The sequence below is a fragment of the Vigna umbellata genome, chromosome 4 (assembly GCF_029865625.1).
Source record: "Vigna umbellata cultivar VRB3 chromosome 4, Vumbellata_1.0, whole genome shotgun sequence".
NCBI lineage: Eukaryota > Viridiplantae > Streptophyta > Magnoliopsida > Fabales > Fabaceae > Vigna > Vigna umbellata.
Window position 1 is genome coordinate 5,528,200 of NC_142168.1, and position 17,269 is coordinate 5,545,468.

The window sequence follows — 17,269 nt, forward strand, 5'->3', positions numbered from 1 at the left end:
ATAAGAACCAAACTCATTCAAAATAGAAACTAGTGTTTAAGAAAAAAAGTAAGTTGTATGTGTTTGATGAACCCACGTCCCCACTTGCACCAATTTTCCACCACCACCAGAAAACTTTCTAGTGGTCCAAATCAACGAAGCTACCCAAAAAACAAACAACATTAACTACAAAACAAACTCGTACACTTCATTGTATTTGTCACCTGGTTTTGGAGAAAACCACTAACATTATTAACACATCCATTCTAATATTTATTTTTAATTTTGACCCTTTTTAAATTAAGATTAAATTTATTTTTATATAAATGTTATATTAATATTTTTATTAAATATTTCTAATGTAAGGTTAGAATTGATTTACCATTAGAATGAAAATTAAAAAAAATGAGAACTGTTAATTTAAAATTTTAAGAGATTAACAATCACACAAACTATTAAATAAAAATGTGAGACAACATTATATTAATAGATTATAAAATAAAATTGTCAAATTTAAATATAATTTTTCTTTTTGTTGAAATAACTTTTTTTAGATTTTCTTTTTCTTGTTTTCTCTGTCACAATAATAATAATTTTAATGATTTATTTTAATATTGTAAAATATGTAAAAAACATCACGATATTTGACCTACATCATTCATCATTAATTATTTATATAACATTAAGAAAATGACTAAATTAACAAAAATAAGAACCAATCTGAATAAAAATAGAAACTAGTATTTAAGAAGAAAAAAATTGTGAGTTTGATACACCCACGTCCCCAGTTGCACCAATGTTCCACCGCCACTACAAAACTTTGTAAGTGTCCCAGTCAACGAAGCTACCAAAAAAAACATCATCGACTATAAAAGAAGCTGGTACACTTCATTATATTTGCCACCTGGTTTTGGAGAAAACCACTAACATTATTAACACATCCATTCAGTTTCAGCATTTCTATGGCAGAGCAAAATCTAAGGTTAGTATTTCACCCCTTTAGTCCATGCTTTCTTCATGTAGACATGACCACACTATTCCTACGTACCACTCTTGTATCTTGGAATGAACACCAATTTAATTGAAGTTACTTTTAAATTCGTCTCTAAGTTCCTGAAGATGAGGGATAGATATAACAAGTTTGAATCTTTTGCTGATAAAAACTAACACCTGTCAGATCCAAAGAAAGGGTTTCCTGAAAATACAAATTTACAGTGGTATTAGATCAAAAGTTTAAAAATGTGACTTGGAAACCTAAGTTTAAGAACTTGTTTGAATTTTTTTTTTTAAATTCAGAAACTAATGCAATAGCTTGTTTCAATTTCTAGAATTAACATGATTGTTTACTTTATAATTTGAATTAAAGTCCAGTCTACAAAACCAGGAGAGAAAAATTATTTGTGCCGGTCTTATTTTTCTAATGAGATCAAACACTATTATGAATGTTTACATGATTTGTAGAAATGTGTGTGGTTTGATGTGAAAGGTATGCTGTTGTAACTGGAGCAAATAAAGGGATAGGGTTTGAGACTGTTAAACAGTTGGCCTCAAATGGAGTGAAGGTGGTGCTCACTGCCAGAGATGAGAACAGAGGCCAAGAAGCCATTGGGAAATTGAAAGATTATGGTCTCTCTGATTTGGTGACTTTTCACCAGCTCGATGTCACTCACTCTGCTAGTATTCGTTCTCTAGTAGAATTTGTTAAGACACAGTTTGGGAAACTTGATATTTTGGTAAGACCCAGTTTCTCATTTCTTTTGCTATCAGTAAAACAGCAAATTAGTGAATTGTAATTTGGAAATATGATGGAATTTTGTATTGTCTTAATTGTTATTCTTTAGCTTCATATGACAAATCAATTTTTAACCATTTAAGAATAACAAATTCTTGTGCAGGTGAACAATGCAGGAATAAGTGGTATCAATCTGGATGGAATGGTGAGTATGTGTATACATACATATATATATATATATATATGTATACATACATATATATATATATATATATATATATGTATATATATATATATATGTATACATATATATATATGTATATGTTGTTTAGACTCTCCTATTGTTGCCGACCGTTCGATTTCATGTTTATAACCGCTCGTTATTTTTTTGGTTAGTGTATGTTCGGTTTGTTCTGGCCATTTGTGACCGAATGTTCTCTTCTGTTTGTTCGGTTATGTATGCTCAGTCTTGTACGCTCGCTTTTGTTCTTGGCTGTGCTACTCGATCTTTGCTGTACTCGGCCTGCATTCGGCCTCTACTACTTACGATTGTTCAGTCTTTTTTTTGTCGCTTGGATTGGCTATATATTGTAGTGTGTCCTCGTTTTTCAGAATCAATTTTTCAATCACGAAATATTCAGATCATTTTTCTCTGTTTTCTCTTCTTTCTTTTCTGGGTTTTCTGTTTCTCTGTTTCACACTCGAATCCAACAATTGGCGCCCACCGTTGGGCCAGTGAATCAAGAAACTCAAGAAGCAATGGCAACCAAGTTCGACATTGAGAAGTTCAATGGTTCTAATGATTTCGGGCTGTGGAAGATCAAGATGGAGGTTATCTTGATACAGAAGGGATGCGATGAAGCGTTGAAGGGCGAGTTGAACATGGGTGCTGCGATGTCGCAAGAAGAGAAGAAAAGAATGGTTGATAAAGCAAGAAGCGCAATCATTCGGTGTCTAGGTGATAAGGCACTGAGAGAGGTTGCGAAGGAGAAGACTACGGCTGGAATCTGGGCGAAGTTGGAATCTCTGTACATGACGAGATCGCTGGGTCACAGGTTGTGTTTGAAGCAACAACTCTATTCATTCAAGATGACAGAGTCAAGAACCATAGAAGAACAGCTTGCAAAATTCAACAAGATTGTTGATGATCTGGAGAATATTGATCTGCGATTGGAAGATGAAAATAAAGCAGTTATTCTTCTGAATGCTCTTCCAAGACCCTTCGAGCATTTCAGGGATGCCCTGCTCTACGGTAAAGATCAGGTGATCACGCTAGAGGAGGTTGTGACGTCAATTCGAACCAAGGAGTTTCAAAAGCTCCAAGATTCGAAGGCAACCGAGGAGGTGGCATCTGGGCTGTTTTCAGTGGAAGGGAAATGGAAGAAGCAGGCTGGTAATGGGAAGAAGACGAAGCCAGAGGGTATGAAACATGTGAGATGTTTCAAATGCCAGAAGATGGGACATATCAAGAAGTATTGTCCAGAGAAGGGCAAAAATGTTCGGCCGTAGGAAATTGCTGATGTGGCAGAGGCTTCTGAAGGATATGAATCTGCTAGTGTTCTGGTGGCTTCGTCTGAAGATTCTCAAAGGAGCTGGGTCATGGATTCTGGCTGCAGCTATCACATGTGTCCGGTGAAGGAGTTCTTTGAGAATATGGATCAGAAGGAACATGGAAACATGCTGCTGGGAAATAATAAGGCTTGCTGAGTGCAAGGAGTGGGGTCGGTAAGGTTGAAGATGTTTGATAACCGGGAAATGATACTGTAGGATGTGAGGTATGTGTTTGAACTGAAGAGAAATTTAATTTTAATAAGTTCCTTTGATCTTGGAGGTTACACCATGAAAGTCGAGGATGGAGTGATGAGGATGTATTATGGAGATTCTGTGGTTGCCAAAGGTAGTAGGAAGAATGGCTTGTACATTCTGGAGGGATCCACAGTCATTGGTCATGTCTGGGTAGCAAGTGGGAAGATTGAGAACACCGCTCGGCTTTGGCACTTGAGGATGGGTCATATAAGTGAGAAGGATCTTGAAGAATTGGAGAAGCAGGGCTTACTTCTGGGTGATAAACTGCAGAAGCTGGATTTCTGTGACCATTTCGTCTTGGGGAAATCACACAGGATATCGTTCGGTCAAGGGAAGCACTTAACCAAACGACCATTTGAGTACGCCCATGCTGACTTATGGGGGCCTGCAAGAACTCAGACTCATGGTGGAGGAGCGTATTTCCTAAGCATAATTGATGATTTTTCAAGAAGAGTGTGGATTTACGTTCTAAAGAATAAATCTGAAACGTTTAAAAAATTCAAGGAGTGGCAAACTCAGACCGAGAACCAATTGGGGTATAGGCTGAAATGTCTGAGAACTGACAATGATCTTGAGTTTGTTTCAGATGAATTTAATGAGTTCTGCAAGGTTAAAGGGATCAGGAGGCACAAGACTGTGGTGGGAACTACTCAATAGAATGGTTTGGCTGAAAGGATGAACAGAACAATTATGGAGAGGGTTCGGTGCATGCTTCTTGGATCAGGGTTGTCAAAGGCTTTCTGGGGAGAGGCTGCCAATACAGTCGTATACCTGATTAACATGAGTCTGTCTTCGGCTCTCAACTATAAGACACCAATGGAAGTTTGGAGTGGACGACCGGCTGACTACTCACACTTGAGGGTGCTCGATTCTTTGGCGTTCGCTCATGTCAAAGGAGATAAGTTGGATGCCCGAGCGGTGAGAAGTGTATTCCTTGGATATGCTGAAGGAGTTAAGGGATACAGGTTATGGAGGTTAGATACTAAATCGTCCAAGCTGATAATTAGTAGGGATGCCATTTTTCACGAAACGAGAATGGCAGTGCATGCTGAAAATCCTGGATGCGAGAAGAAAACGCTCGTTGAGGTGGAGCATACTACTGATGGGGACGTTCGGTCGTTGGCTGAGGAAGACCGAACGGGTGAAGGGCAAGATGAAAACGTTCGGTCATTTGAGGAAAACCGAACGGGTGAAATACGTACAGATCTTGGTGATGATACAGATGGTATATCTGGTGATGTGAGTCACTCAAGAGGAGCTGGTGATGAATTGAGGAATTATCAACTTGTCCGTGATAGGGAAAGGATAATCTCTAAGCCAACCAAACGGTTTGGAGAGACAAATTTAATTTGCTATGCCTTGAATGCTGCTGAAGATCTTGAAAGCTCGGGTGAACCGAGAAGTTACAAGGAGGCTCTTCACAGCAGTGATCGACATCTTTGGTAGGGTGCTATGGAGGAAGAGTTGAAGGCGTTGAGGAAAAATAGCACGTGGAGATTGGTGGATCTGCCAAAGGGTAAGAAGGTTGTAGGTTCAAAATGGATCTTCAAGAAAAAAGAAGCTATACCAAGAGGTGAGAAAGCAAGGTACAAAGCAAGACTTGTTGCCAAAGGCTTTACTCCGATTGAAGGTGTAGATTATCATGAGATTTTTGCTCCTGTTGTAAAGCATTGTTCGGTCAGAGTTTTAATGGCGATAGTTACTATTTGCATCTAGAACAGTTGGATGTGAGGATTGTGTTTCTGGATGGAGACCTGGAGGAAACAGTTTATATGAAGCAGCCGGAGGGATTTGCTGTGGATGATAGGGTCTGCCTGTTACAGAAGTCGCTTTATGGCTTAAAGCAAAGTCCAAGACAATGGTACAGAAAATTTGATGATTTTTTGATAAAGCTGAACTTCAAGCGGTGCAATTATGATGACTGCGTGTATACTCTGCATCGTAACAATGAGGTTCTGTATCTTCTTCTATAGTGGATGATATTCTGATTGCCAACAGTGACAGGAGCATGATTCATGAGATGAAAGCAACGTTGGGTGGTGCTTTCGGAATGAAGGAGCTTGAAGAAGCAAGGCGGATCTTGGGCATTGACATAAAGAGAGATAAACTGAAGGGAAACTTGTTTTTATCTCAAAAGAGTTATTTGCAGAAGGGGATTTCAAGGTATCGGATGACTGAATCCAAACCGTCTGGCATACCAATCGGTCAACACTTGAAACTCACCAAAGAACAATGCTCGAAGACTGAGGCTGAAAGAAGGAAGATGGAATATGTTCCATTTTCAAGTGGGATTGGGAGCATCATGTATGGCATGGTCTGCACAAGACCTGACCTGGCGCATGGGGTAAGTGTTCTCAGTCGGTTTATGATTGATTCTGGACAAATTCACTGGGAAGCGTTGAAGTGGATGCTTAGATACATACGGGGTTCTCTTGATACTGGATTACTCTTCCATAATAACTTTCAAGGTGGAGGATATATTGAAGGTTTTGTGGATTCAGATTTTGTCGGGTGCATGGACACAAGGAAATCTCGTTCGGGATATGTGCTTACACTGTTCGGTACTACTGTAAGCTGGAGGTCTACATTGCAATCAGTCGTTGCCCTTTCAACCACTGAAGTTGAATACTGTGCGCTCGTTGAAGGGGCAAAGGAGGCAATGTGGTTAAAAGGCTTGATTCGGGAATTGGGTATTGATCAAATGACCGTCCAGGTTCATTGTGACAGTTAGAGCGCCATACATTTGGCCAACCATCAGATCTACCATTCTAGAACAAAGCATATTGACGTCAAGCTGCATTTTGTCAAGAACATTGTGGAATTTAGTGATGTCCAAATCTGCAAAATTGCATCTGATGACAACCTTGCAGATATGGTGACTAAGCTGCTCGCTAAAGAGAAGTTTCTGAAGTTGTTGTCCAGGATTGCGATCTGTCTGTAATTTTTGTGTATCATTCGATAATTTTGTTTCTTGTAATAGTTGAGTCTAGGTGGAGATTTGTTGTTTAGACTCTCCTATTGTTGCCGACCGTTCGGTTTCATGTTTATAACCGCTCGTTACTTTTTTGGTTAGTGTATGTTCGGTTTGTTCTGGTCGTTTGTGACCGAACGTTCTCTTCTGTTCGTTCGGTTATGTACGCTCTGTCTTGTACGCTCGCTTTTGTTCTTGGTTGTGCTGCTCGATCTTTGCTGTACTCGACCTGCATTCGGCCTCTACTTCTTACGATCGTTCAGTCTTTTTTCTGTCGCTTGGATTGGCTATATATTAAATCAATTTTTCAATCACGAAATATTCAGATCATTTCTCTCTGCGTTTTCTCTTCTTTCTTTTCTAGATTTTCTGTTTCTCTGTTTCACACTCGAATCCAACAATATATATATATATATATATATATATATATATATATATATATATATATATATATATATATTCGTCTCTGTGGAGCCTCTATTAATGTTATTTTGAGTTTCTTCAACATGAATTCAGGAGGAGGGATCAGCATTTAACTGGACGGAACACGCTCAAACTTATGAGATGGTTGAAAATTGCCTAACAACAAACTACTACGGTGCAAAGGAAGTAACTGAGGCATTTCTTCCCCTTCTGCAGTTATCGAACTCTCCAAGGATTGTGAATGTTTCCTCCCAAGCAGGATTGTTAAAGGTATAAGAATGCCTAAACAATTCATTTGAAAGATGGTTTATTTTCCCTTCTAAACGTTGGCAAAATTTTGTAATGATGTGATGTTTCAGAACATAGCAAACGAATGGGCTAAAGGGGTGCTTAATGATGCTGAAAATGTTACAGAAGAGAAAATAGACGAGGTGCTCAAAGAGTTTACCAAAGACTGCAAAGAAGATTCCTTAGAAACTAAAGGCTGGCCAACCTTCTGGTCTGCCTATATGGTCTCAAAAGCAGCCATGAATTCATACACAAGGATTCTAGCAAAGAAGCATCAAAACATGATTATTAACAGTCTGTGTCCCGGTTATGTGAAAACAGACATCAACAAAAACTCTGGCATCTTATCAGTTGACGAAGGTGCTGCTAGTGTTGTGAGATTGGCACTTTTTCCTGATGGTTCCCCTTCTGGCCTTTTCTATATTAGGCAACAATTGTCTAACTTTTAAATTTGCATTCATGCAGTTACAATAATACAATGCAATAGAACAAAGTGCCTCTTGCTCATATGTTCTACTCTTTTCTTTATCATGTTTTACTCTTACGTGATGTGTTGAGTGGAATTGTGGAGGATTACTTACAAGTTGGACCTTTATCTTCTCACATTTTCCTGTTTGTCATCATTTTATGAGTTTTTACGGTTTAAGTTCATGAGATGAACTATTCCTTGTTTAAGAAATTTTTTATTATCAATTCCAGTAAATTGTTAAGCCTAAAATATATGGAAAAAAAATTACTTAATTGAATTTGTTTGCGCATGATGGTCCTATATCTCACTTACATTCTTGATAATCTAATATAAAATAACTATGCCGTGTTAATCTTTCCACTGTTTTCATGTTTACTTTCAAACTTCAACCTAATAACTAGTGGTGTTTCTTTTGTTCTATATGAATACAAGTTTAGTCCAACATCTATTCTCTATTAGGATAACAACGAATTAGATTGGATATGAATAGTATTTATTTACGGTTTGATTCGTAAAATAAAATTTAATTCGTTATCCGCTGAATATTAATTGAAAAAATATCTTGAGATTTTATAAAATTCACAAATATTTTGATTATTTAAAAATAATATTTTGTAAATTTTTAAAATAAAATATAAATAAAATTATAAAAAAATATAAAATATAATATAAATTGAATTAAATTAAAATTTTAATTATATTTAACTTAATAAATTATAAATTAAATTTTAATTTTAATTAAATTTAATTTAATAAAATATAAATTAAATTTTTATGTTTATTTTTTGTAGGTAATAAATACTTGTAGATACAAATAATATAATACATGTAATTATAAATAGTATAATATCCACATATACAAATAGTGTAATATTTGTACCCATTTTCTTTATAAATAAGTACTAAAATACATATTAACAGTAGATAATAGATATACATGGGTGCAATTATCCACCGAGAATAGCGAGAGACATAAATATTTTTGTCATACTACTTACGTTTAATAATCTCTTTTGTCCCCAGTTTTGCTCGATTATGTCAATTTGGTTCATGGTTTTAAAAAAGTGTCAACTTGGTCCTCACTTATTAAATTTTGTATCAAAATTGTCCCTTCCGTTAAATAGAAACAAACGACCTTAAGGATGGATGATCTGACAGAAGACGTGACATTTTTAAATTGTATGCGTGGTGACGTATTTAGTATTTCATTTAATTATAATTAATTTGGATTAATCTTTTTCTTTTAATTACTTTTAATTACTTTTAATTATAATTAATGTGACAGTTAGCGTCCCACTTCTCCTTCTCTGATCAAATCTTCTTCTTCCAAAAAGAGTGTTGCAGGAATGGCGTCCTACTCCTCCACCGAATATCTGTCGCACTTGCTCCCTCTCTCACTTCCCCTTCTGCCCAGCTCCGCCTCCCACACCCTATCACCACCCCCACCCCCAAACTCCTCTTTCTTACGCCCCCACCAACCCAAATTTTCAAATGGCTGCGTTGCGATTTATCCATGTTCTGGTTTGGTTCTCTTGCTTTGCAGGTCTGAGGAGGCATGATTTTGATGCGCGATGAGGATTCTCGCGGTGGAGATGGTTTCTATGTGATTAAGGTTCTGCAATTTGGGGCTCTTTTCGATTGGGGTTTTGGACAACGCTGTGGTTGCTGTTCTTGTGCGTCAATGGAGGTTGGGTTTTCCGCTTCCAAAATGAACTGGATCGAGGCGTAGAGGGTTGTAGCATGGAGCTTCAGCGATCCAGGGCAAGCGATTCAGCCTGAATGCCGGGAAGCAAAGTAGAGAGCAGGAACAATTTTCTTGGATGCGAAAAGCATAACAGAGCAATGTGGGCAAGAATTTCGAGGCGCGCGATAAGTCCAGGTTTCTCGTCAACTAGTTCAGGTTTGGAGTAGCGGGAGGAGCTTCGGCGACGCTTGGAGGGAGGACAATGAGGGGAGACAGGGTTTTGTTCGAGTTGGGCCCTAGAAGGTTCTTGAAGGATTGGACGGAGGCGGAGATGAAATCAAAGAGGGTGGAAGGGAGAGAGGTACACAGAGGAGAGGAGGGTTTAATGGAATGGATTAGGGTTTTGAATTAGGATTTTGAAGATATGAGGTTTTGTTTGGTGGATAAGGAAATGAATTCTTCCGCTGCGGACGAAGTCTCTTCTCCATCGCACTTTCTCCACTCTGTTGAGGAAAGACCCTAATTTCCCACAAATCAAAATACTCTGAATCAATTTTTTCCCAATTAAAAAAATCATATATTTAATATTCACCTCAACGTGTAATGACACGTTATCATTAAATACTGCCAGATCATCCATCCTTAACGCTGTTTGTTTCTATTTAACGAAAGGGACAATTTTGATGCAAAATTTAATAAGTGAGGACCAAGTTGACACTTTTTTAAAACCATGAACCAAATTGACATAATCGAGCAAAACTAGGGACAAAAGAGGCTATTAAGCCTACTATTTACTATAGTTAAGTAACTTGGATATGTATTGATATGTAAGGTTTGTTCTAACTTAAATCTATAACTGATAGATTTTCAAGAAGCATAAATTTTATATCATTTTTAAGATTATATTCAAATGACATAAATTAATGTTTAATAACTGTTTCGGTTATTTGGGGACTAAGTTACCAAATGCCTCCACAATTTGCCCTCTTGTCCACTTGTCGTCCGATCTCGCTCCAAACTCTGTTGTCCACTCCTACCGTCCGGGGAACCTGTCAAAGATTCTCTGATGTCAAAGTCAGTACGGAACTGTTGGCGATTTTTATGAAACAGTAATAAATGTGCAGTAAATGCAACCTGGCTATCACTAACCTCTGACCTCTATTTATAGTTTTTGTTATGGGCTTGGGATTAGTGAAAAGTTAATCACGGTCCAACTCCAGCCCAATAGCTCTAATCCTGATTTACCTTAATCTTTCATCTTAACTACCTGGCTTACCTGCCGGTCGGTCTTAATAGGTCGTCCGAGTGATAAGCCGACATTACTCCAGAATGGTGGAACGGTCGGTCAGATGACAGCGTGTGAAGTGAATCTCTACACGAACAGCCGCCCTCCCATGCTGTTAAGAGTAAGATGGGAGAAACGCTGGTGGTTGGCTGAGTCTCGGGATTGCTCCTGGACCGACCGGTCCATACAGTACACAGTCCATACAGTACAATAACTAATAATAAAAAAAAAGTCACACGAAAGTGATAAAGAAACACTCTCCTATTAACAATGCAAGTAAGGACCAAATCCAAAATGTTATTTTATAAAAACTAAAATTATAAATTACGCCTTTGGATAATGTTTTATTGAAGAAGAAAACTAACTGGCACTTGAAGTACAAAAGTAGTACAATTCAAAATTAAAGACAAAAGAACAAAAAACTAAAATGTTAATATATAAGGCTTAATTACTTGTTTAAAAAGTTGGTTTTTACTTATATTTTTTTTTTCTTCAACTAAGTAACAATTTTTGAAAAATTCACTTAGTTCTTTTTCGATAATATATTACAACTAATATTATTATCAATGTCAAAGTAGTTTTTTTTTTTGTTTTTAGTAAAAAAGTTTATTGTCCACATGTTAGGTATCATGGTGTGACACGTGATATTATCAATGTTAAGAGTTATTGTCTTGTATTTAAACCTTTTTATAACTCTTTCATTATGTTCGAGCTGGGAAAGTTTGTGTACAATATGTCTTGTCCGATCAACGAGTTAACTAATAATCAACTTGTCATTTGGCCAAACTCAGATGGTATTTTTATAATATTAATCAAGCAACTGAGATGATATTTTACCATACTAACTAACAATTGACTAAGATGACATTTTTACTAGAAAAACTTAATGGTTCAAATGGAACGATTTAAAGCAAAAAACCATTCTAACTAAAGCCTTAATCAAGATTAGTGGAGTTTGGGGTGTAAATAGACTCACTATAATAAAAAGTCCATTACAAAACTATAAAGAGGTCCAAGATAAAGAGGTAAGAGATAAGAGATATTAGGATAGACTTAAATTTTAGAGATTTATTAATAATTTTGTTTGAATCTTATTTTATTAGTTTGAATATAGTAATATTTATTTTGATTTTGATAAAAATAAAATAAATAATATTTATTTTACTTTTGATAAAAGTAAAATAAAAATAGATTGTTTTGATTTTTCATCTATTTAGGTATAACATTATTTTATTTTGTTGATATAAGATAAGGATATATTAAATAGTTTTTTATTTTAAGTTAGTTGATAATTGTTTTTACTTTTTATTATTTGCCCTTGACTTAAGACTCTATTTAAACAGAGTGTTATAGTTCAATGAAAATAACCACGTTAAAGAGTCAAATTATTTGTATAGGTCAAATTATTTGTATAGGTCACGGTTTTTTTTAACAAGAGAGACATAAATTACATATTTATTATCCTGAAGTTGAACTAACATGACCCAGAGAACAACGAGATTGATCAACATATCAAAATAATTAGTCAATTTCATATATCTTATTTTGCTTCAAACACATATCATAGTATTTGGGTAATGATGAAAAAGTTTCGTTTAAATACTAATTTGATTTCTATTTTTGTTGAGATTGTTTAATTTAATTCTAATTTTTTTTTTCAATTTGGTCTTAATTTTTGTGAGTTTTGTTTAATTTAATTAATATCGTATAAATAATTAATCGATAATGAAGAATGTATGTTATATGTCAGTTGTTTTTTTAATTATTTTAACTTTAAAAAATGTTCATGTCTTAATCCACTAGCGTGTCATGTGATTGTAACAGTATCACATGTTAGTGTAATATGATGTTTTAGTATTTTATATTCAATTTGATCCATAAATTCGTTAATTTCATACAATTTTATATAATTGAGTTATTCCTTTTAAATGGAACAAGTTTGACTTTTTAAAATTAAGATTAAATTTATTTTTATATAAATGTTATATTAATATTTTTATTAAATATTTCTAATGTAAGGTTAGAATTGATTTACCATTAGAATGAAAATAAAAAAAAATGAGAACTGATTTAAAATTTTAAGAGATTAACAATCACACAAACTATTAAATAAAAATGTGATAACATTATATTAATAGATTATAAAATAAAATTGTCAAATTTAAATATAATTTTTCTTTCTGTTGAAATAACTTTTCTTAGATTTTCCTTTTCTTGTTTTCTCTGTCACAATAATAGTAATTTTAATGATTTATTTTAATATTGTAAAATATGTAAAAAACATCACGATATTTGACCTACATTATTCATCATTAATTATTTATATAACATTAACAAAATGACTAAATTAACAAAAATAAGAATCAAACTCAATAAAAATAGAAACTAGTATTTAAGAAGAAAAAAATTGTGAGTTTGATACACCCACGTCCCCAGTTGCACCAATGTTCCACCGCCACTACAAAACTTTGTAAGTGTCCCAGTCAACGAAGCTACCAAAAAAAACATCATCGACTATAAAAGAAGCTGGTACACTTCATTATATTTGCCACCTGGTTTTGGAGAAAACCACTAACATTATTAACACATCCATTCAGTTTCAGCATTTCTATGGCAGAGCAAAATCTAAGGTTAGTATTTCACCCCTTTAGTCCATGCTTTCTTCATGTAGACATGACCACACTATTCCTACGTACCACTCTTGTATCTTGGAATGAACACCAATTTAATTGAAGTTACTTTTAAATTCGTCTCTAAGTTCCTGAAGATGAGGGATAGATATAACAAGTTTGAATCTTTTGCTGATAAAAACTAACACCTGTCAGATCCAAAGAAAGGGTTTCCTGAAAATACAAATTTACAGTGGTATTAGATCAAAAGTTTAAAAATGTGACTTGGAAACCTAAGTTTAAGAACTTGTTTGAATTTTTTTTTTTAAATTCAGAAACTAATGCAATAGCTTGTTTCAATTTCTAGAATTAACATGATTGTTTACTTTATAATTTGAATTAAAGTCCAGTCTACAAAACCAGGAGAGAAAAATTATTTGTGCCGGTCTTATTTTTCTAATGAGATCAAACACTATTATGAATGTTTACATGATTTGTAGAAATGTGTGTGGTTTGATGTGAAAGGTATGCTGTTGTAACTGGAGCAAATAAAGGGATAGGGTTTGAGACTGTTAAACAGTTGGCCTCAAATGGAGTGAAGGTGGTGCTCACTGCCAGAGATGAGAACAGAGGCCAAGAAGCCATTGGGAAATTGAAAGATTATGGTCTCTCTGATTTGGTGACTTTTCACCAGCTCGATGTCACTCACTCTGCTAGTATTCGTTCTCTAGTAGAATTTGTTAAGACACAGTTTGGGAAACTTGATATTTTGGTAAGACCCAGTTTCTCATTTCTTTTGCTATCAGTAAAACAGCAAATTAGTGAATTGTAATTTGGAAATATGATGGAATGTGGTATTTGTCTTAATTGTTATTGTTTAGCTTCATATGACAACTCAATTTTTAACCATTTAAGAATAACAAATTTGTGTAGGTGAACAATGCAGGAATAAATGGTGTCAATCTGGATGAAGTGGTGAGTGTGTATATGTATGTATATTTGTCTCTGTGGAGCCTCTGTTAATGTTTTTTGGAGTTTCTTCAACATGAATTCAGGAGGAGGGATCAGCATTTAACTGGGAGGAACTCACTCAAACTTATGAGATGGTTGAAAAGTGCCTAACAACAAACTACTATGGTGCAAAGCAAGTAACTGAGGAATTTCTTCCCCTTCTGCAATTATCCAACTCTCCAAGGATTGTGAATGTTTCCTCCCAATCGGGATTGTTAAAGGTATAAGAATGCCTAAACAATTCATTTGAAAGATGGTTTACTTTCCCTTCTAAACGTTGGCAAAATTTTGTTATGATGATATTTCAGAACATAGCAAACGAATGGGCTAAAGGGGTGCTTAATGATGCTGAAAATCTTACAGAAGAGAAAATAGACGAGGTGCTCAGAGAGTTTATCAAAGACTTCAAAGAAGATTCCTTAGAAACTAAAGGCTGGCCAACCTTGGTGTCTGCCTATATTGTCTCAAAAGCAGCCATGAATTCATACACAAGGATTCTAGCAAAGAAGCATCAAAACATGATTATTAACAGTCTGTGCCCGGGTTTTGTGAAAACAGACATCAACAAAAACTCTGGCATCTTATCAGTTGATGAAGGTGCTGCTAGTGTTGTGAGATTGGCACTTTTTCCTGATGGTTCCCCTTCTGGCCTTTTCTATGTTAGGCAAGAATTGTCCAACTTTTAAATTTGCATTCATGCAGTTACAATAATACAATGCAATTGAATAAAGGGCCTCTTGCTCATATGTTCTACTCTTTTCTTTGTCATGTTTTACTCTTACGTGATGTGTTGAGTGGAATTGTGGAGGATTACTTGCAAGTTGGTCATTTAATATGTTCTACTCTTTTCTTTGTCGTGTTTCATCCTATTTACTATAGTTAAGTAACTTGCATATGTATTAATATGTAGGGTTTGTTATAACTTAAATCTATAACTGATAGATTTTCAATAAGCATAAATGTTATATCATTTTTAAGATTATATGCAAATGACATAAATTAGTGTTTGATAACTAATAATAAAAATAGTTACACGAAAGTGATAAAGAAAAACTCTCCTATTAACAAATTACTGATTTGACAATAAATATACGCAAGTCCATAAATGCAAAGGACCAAATCCAAAATGTTATTTTATAAAAACTGAAAGGGAGTTACTCCCTCCACCACCACATACTGTGCGCTGCACCTCCACGTTCTTTTTTTGCCCTTGTCATGAATATAAACGGATGTTAACTTCCGATTCATTCAAGGCCAAACGGATGTGCACATCCGTTGAAGCCTGGTCTGGGCGCTGATGGATATTAAGAGACCTGAAACTGGCGACGGAATCCTTAGGAATAGCCTTTGCCAACATCACATGTTATTCGGTCGGTGCTATCGAGTCCTTTGGCGCAAACTGCTGTGTAATGTTTCTGATACTCTGCTCTATCCCAATATCGTTCCTCTTGCTCAACATCTCAAACATCCTTCTACCTTTGCACCAGGACCCTAACATCACCCGCATGGCACACACCTACCTCATCTTTTCCCTCCCCGACCTCCCCACCCACTCCTTTCTTCATCCAATCCGCATTTACCTTCGCGCGCAGGGCGTCACCCACCCGTCACCTTAGCGTCCCTGGCTGGAACCCTCCTCCACTTCCCCTACAACTACCTTCTCATCATGCGACTCCGCCACGGCCTCGCCGGCGTCGCGGCAGCTTCCGCTGCCTCCAGCTTCTCCATTCTCCTCTTCCTCGCCACGCACGTGTGCCTCACAGGCCTTCGCTGCGCCGCGCTAACCCGAGACTGTCTCTCCGGGTTGAAGCCGCTGCTCCGGCTCGCCGCGCCAAGCTGTGTCTCCGTTTGCCTGGAGTGGTGGTGGTACGAGATCATGATAGTTTTGTGTGAGCTTTTGGCACTTCAACCGTTGCTTCCATGGGTATACTCATTCAAACAACTTCCTTTATTTACGTTTTTCCCTCTTCGTTGTGTTTTGCAGTTTTCACTCGTTCGGAACAAACGCATTTGGAGAGAGAGTGAAAATGAGAGTTGGGGGTGAGAGTTGGGGGGCTACATCGAGAGTTAAAGTGAAAAGGATAGTTTTGTAATTAAAAAAAAATTGGAGAGGTGGAAGGAAGAATTGGGGTGGTGGAGAAAGTAGCTCTCAAACTGAAATTATAAGTTTTAAATTTTTGAGGGAGAAAATTTAAAGAATTTTCTTACATAGAAATCAGAACGAAATTACGCCCATTTATGCATTTTGAATAATGTTTTATTGAAGAAAAAAATTAACGGGCATTTGAAGTAGTTAAAGTAGTACGATTCAAAATTAAAGACAAAAAAACAAAAAAACTAAAATGTTAGTATTTACTAACATATACTAAGGCACGTATCCCAAACTAACAAGCTATCACTTGAATGGGCGACGTTGTAAAGAAAAGAACAAAAGGAGAAAATTCCCAAGTGAATTCGATATTACATGTCCCCTCATTGAATTCTTGTTTTCATTTTCCACGAATTTTTAGGAGGAAGATAGCATTATTTATTACAGGGTTAAATATGTTTTTAGTCCCTAAACTATTGGCCTTTTCTAGTTTTCGTCCCTCTTTCAAAGTAAGATACAATTTGGTCCTCATTCTTTTCGAAACGTTCATTTTAGTCCTCGGAACTTTGGTTTTAGTGCTCATTTTGTTGCTAAATGAGGACCAACTTTTTAAACGGTGTTAGTTTTTGAGGACTAAAACGAGCGTTTTCAAAAAAATAAGGACCAAATTGTACCTTACTTTGAAAGAGGGATGAAAACCAAAAACGACCAATAGTTTAAGGACTAAAAACATATTTAACCCTTTATTACATCATGCGAATCTGAGTTAGATTTAGAAAAACATTTCAAATTAGAAGTCGACCATGAATGTTCTTAGCCGTATTTTCTTTAGCATTGAAAAAGAAAACAGTAAATAAGCTAAGGAAGAAACAGACCCAAAAGTCCCTTCACGATATATACTAAAGCATTTTCTTTCTCAATTT

At 35.8% G+C, this 17,269-nt stretch overlaps 2 protein-coding genes and 1 pseudogene across 2 annotated transcripts; all 3 read left to right on the forward strand.

Annotated features, from left to right (window-relative positions):
• Positions 1-802: 802 nt before the first annotated feature.
• LOC148199110 ((+)-neomenthol dehydrogenase-like) lies at positions 803-7,804 on the forward strand. The gene is made up of 5 exons (XM_088112189.1): positions 803-961; positions 1,466-1,712; positions 1,875-1,916; positions 7,005-7,181; positions 7,271-7,804. The coding sequence occupies exons 1-5, from the start codon at positions 942-944 to the stop codon at positions 7,646-7,648; spliced, it is 864 nt and encodes a 287-aa protein (XP_087968315.1). The 5' UTR covers positions 803-941; the 3' UTR covers positions 7,649-7,804.
• A 5,304-nt stretch (positions 7,805-13,108) lies between these two features.
• On the forward strand, positions 13,109-15,003 carry LOC148199111 ((+)-neomenthol dehydrogenase-like). Its single transcript, XM_088112190.1, has 5 exons — positions 13,109-13,267; positions 13,772-14,018; positions 14,180-14,221; positions 14,302-14,478; positions 14,566-15,003. Exons 1-5 carry the CDS (start codon positions 13,248-13,250, stop codon positions 14,941-14,943), a joined length of 864 nt encoding a protein of 287 aa, XP_087968316.1. The 5' UTR covers positions 13,109-13,247; the 3' UTR covers positions 14,944-15,003.
• Positions 15,004-15,486: 483 nt separating this feature from the next.
• On the forward strand, positions 15,487-16,303 carry LOC148199112 (protein DETOXIFICATION 51 pseudogene; annotated as a pseudogene).
• The last annotated feature ends 966 nt before the right edge of the window (positions 16,304-17,269 follow it).

Excerpts from the sequence above, each read along its gene's own strand:
- LOC148199110 (XM_088112189.1), top strand. The coding sequence starts at position 942 with ATGGCAGAGCAAAATCTAAG. Across the intron at positions 1,917-7,004 it reads GTATCAATCTGGATGGAATG|GAGGAGGGATCAGCATTTAA; the intron begins GTGAGTATGTGT and ends ACATGAATTCAG. Across the intron at positions 7,182-7,270 it reads CCCAAGCAGGATTGTTAAAG|AACATAGCAAACGAATGGGC; the intron begins GTATAAGAATGC and ends GTGATGTTTCAG.
- LOC148199111 (XM_088112190.1), top strand. The coding sequence starts at position 13,248 with ATGGCAGAGCAAAATCTAAG. Across the intron at positions 14,019-14,179 it reads TTGGGAAACTTGATATTTTG|GTGAACAATGCAGGAATAAA; the intron begins GTAAGACCCAGT and ends AAATTTGTGTAG. Across the intron at positions 14,222-14,301 it reads GTGTCAATCTGGATGAAGTG|GAGGAGGGATCAGCATTTAA; the intron begins GTGAGTGTGTAT and ends ACATGAATTCAG.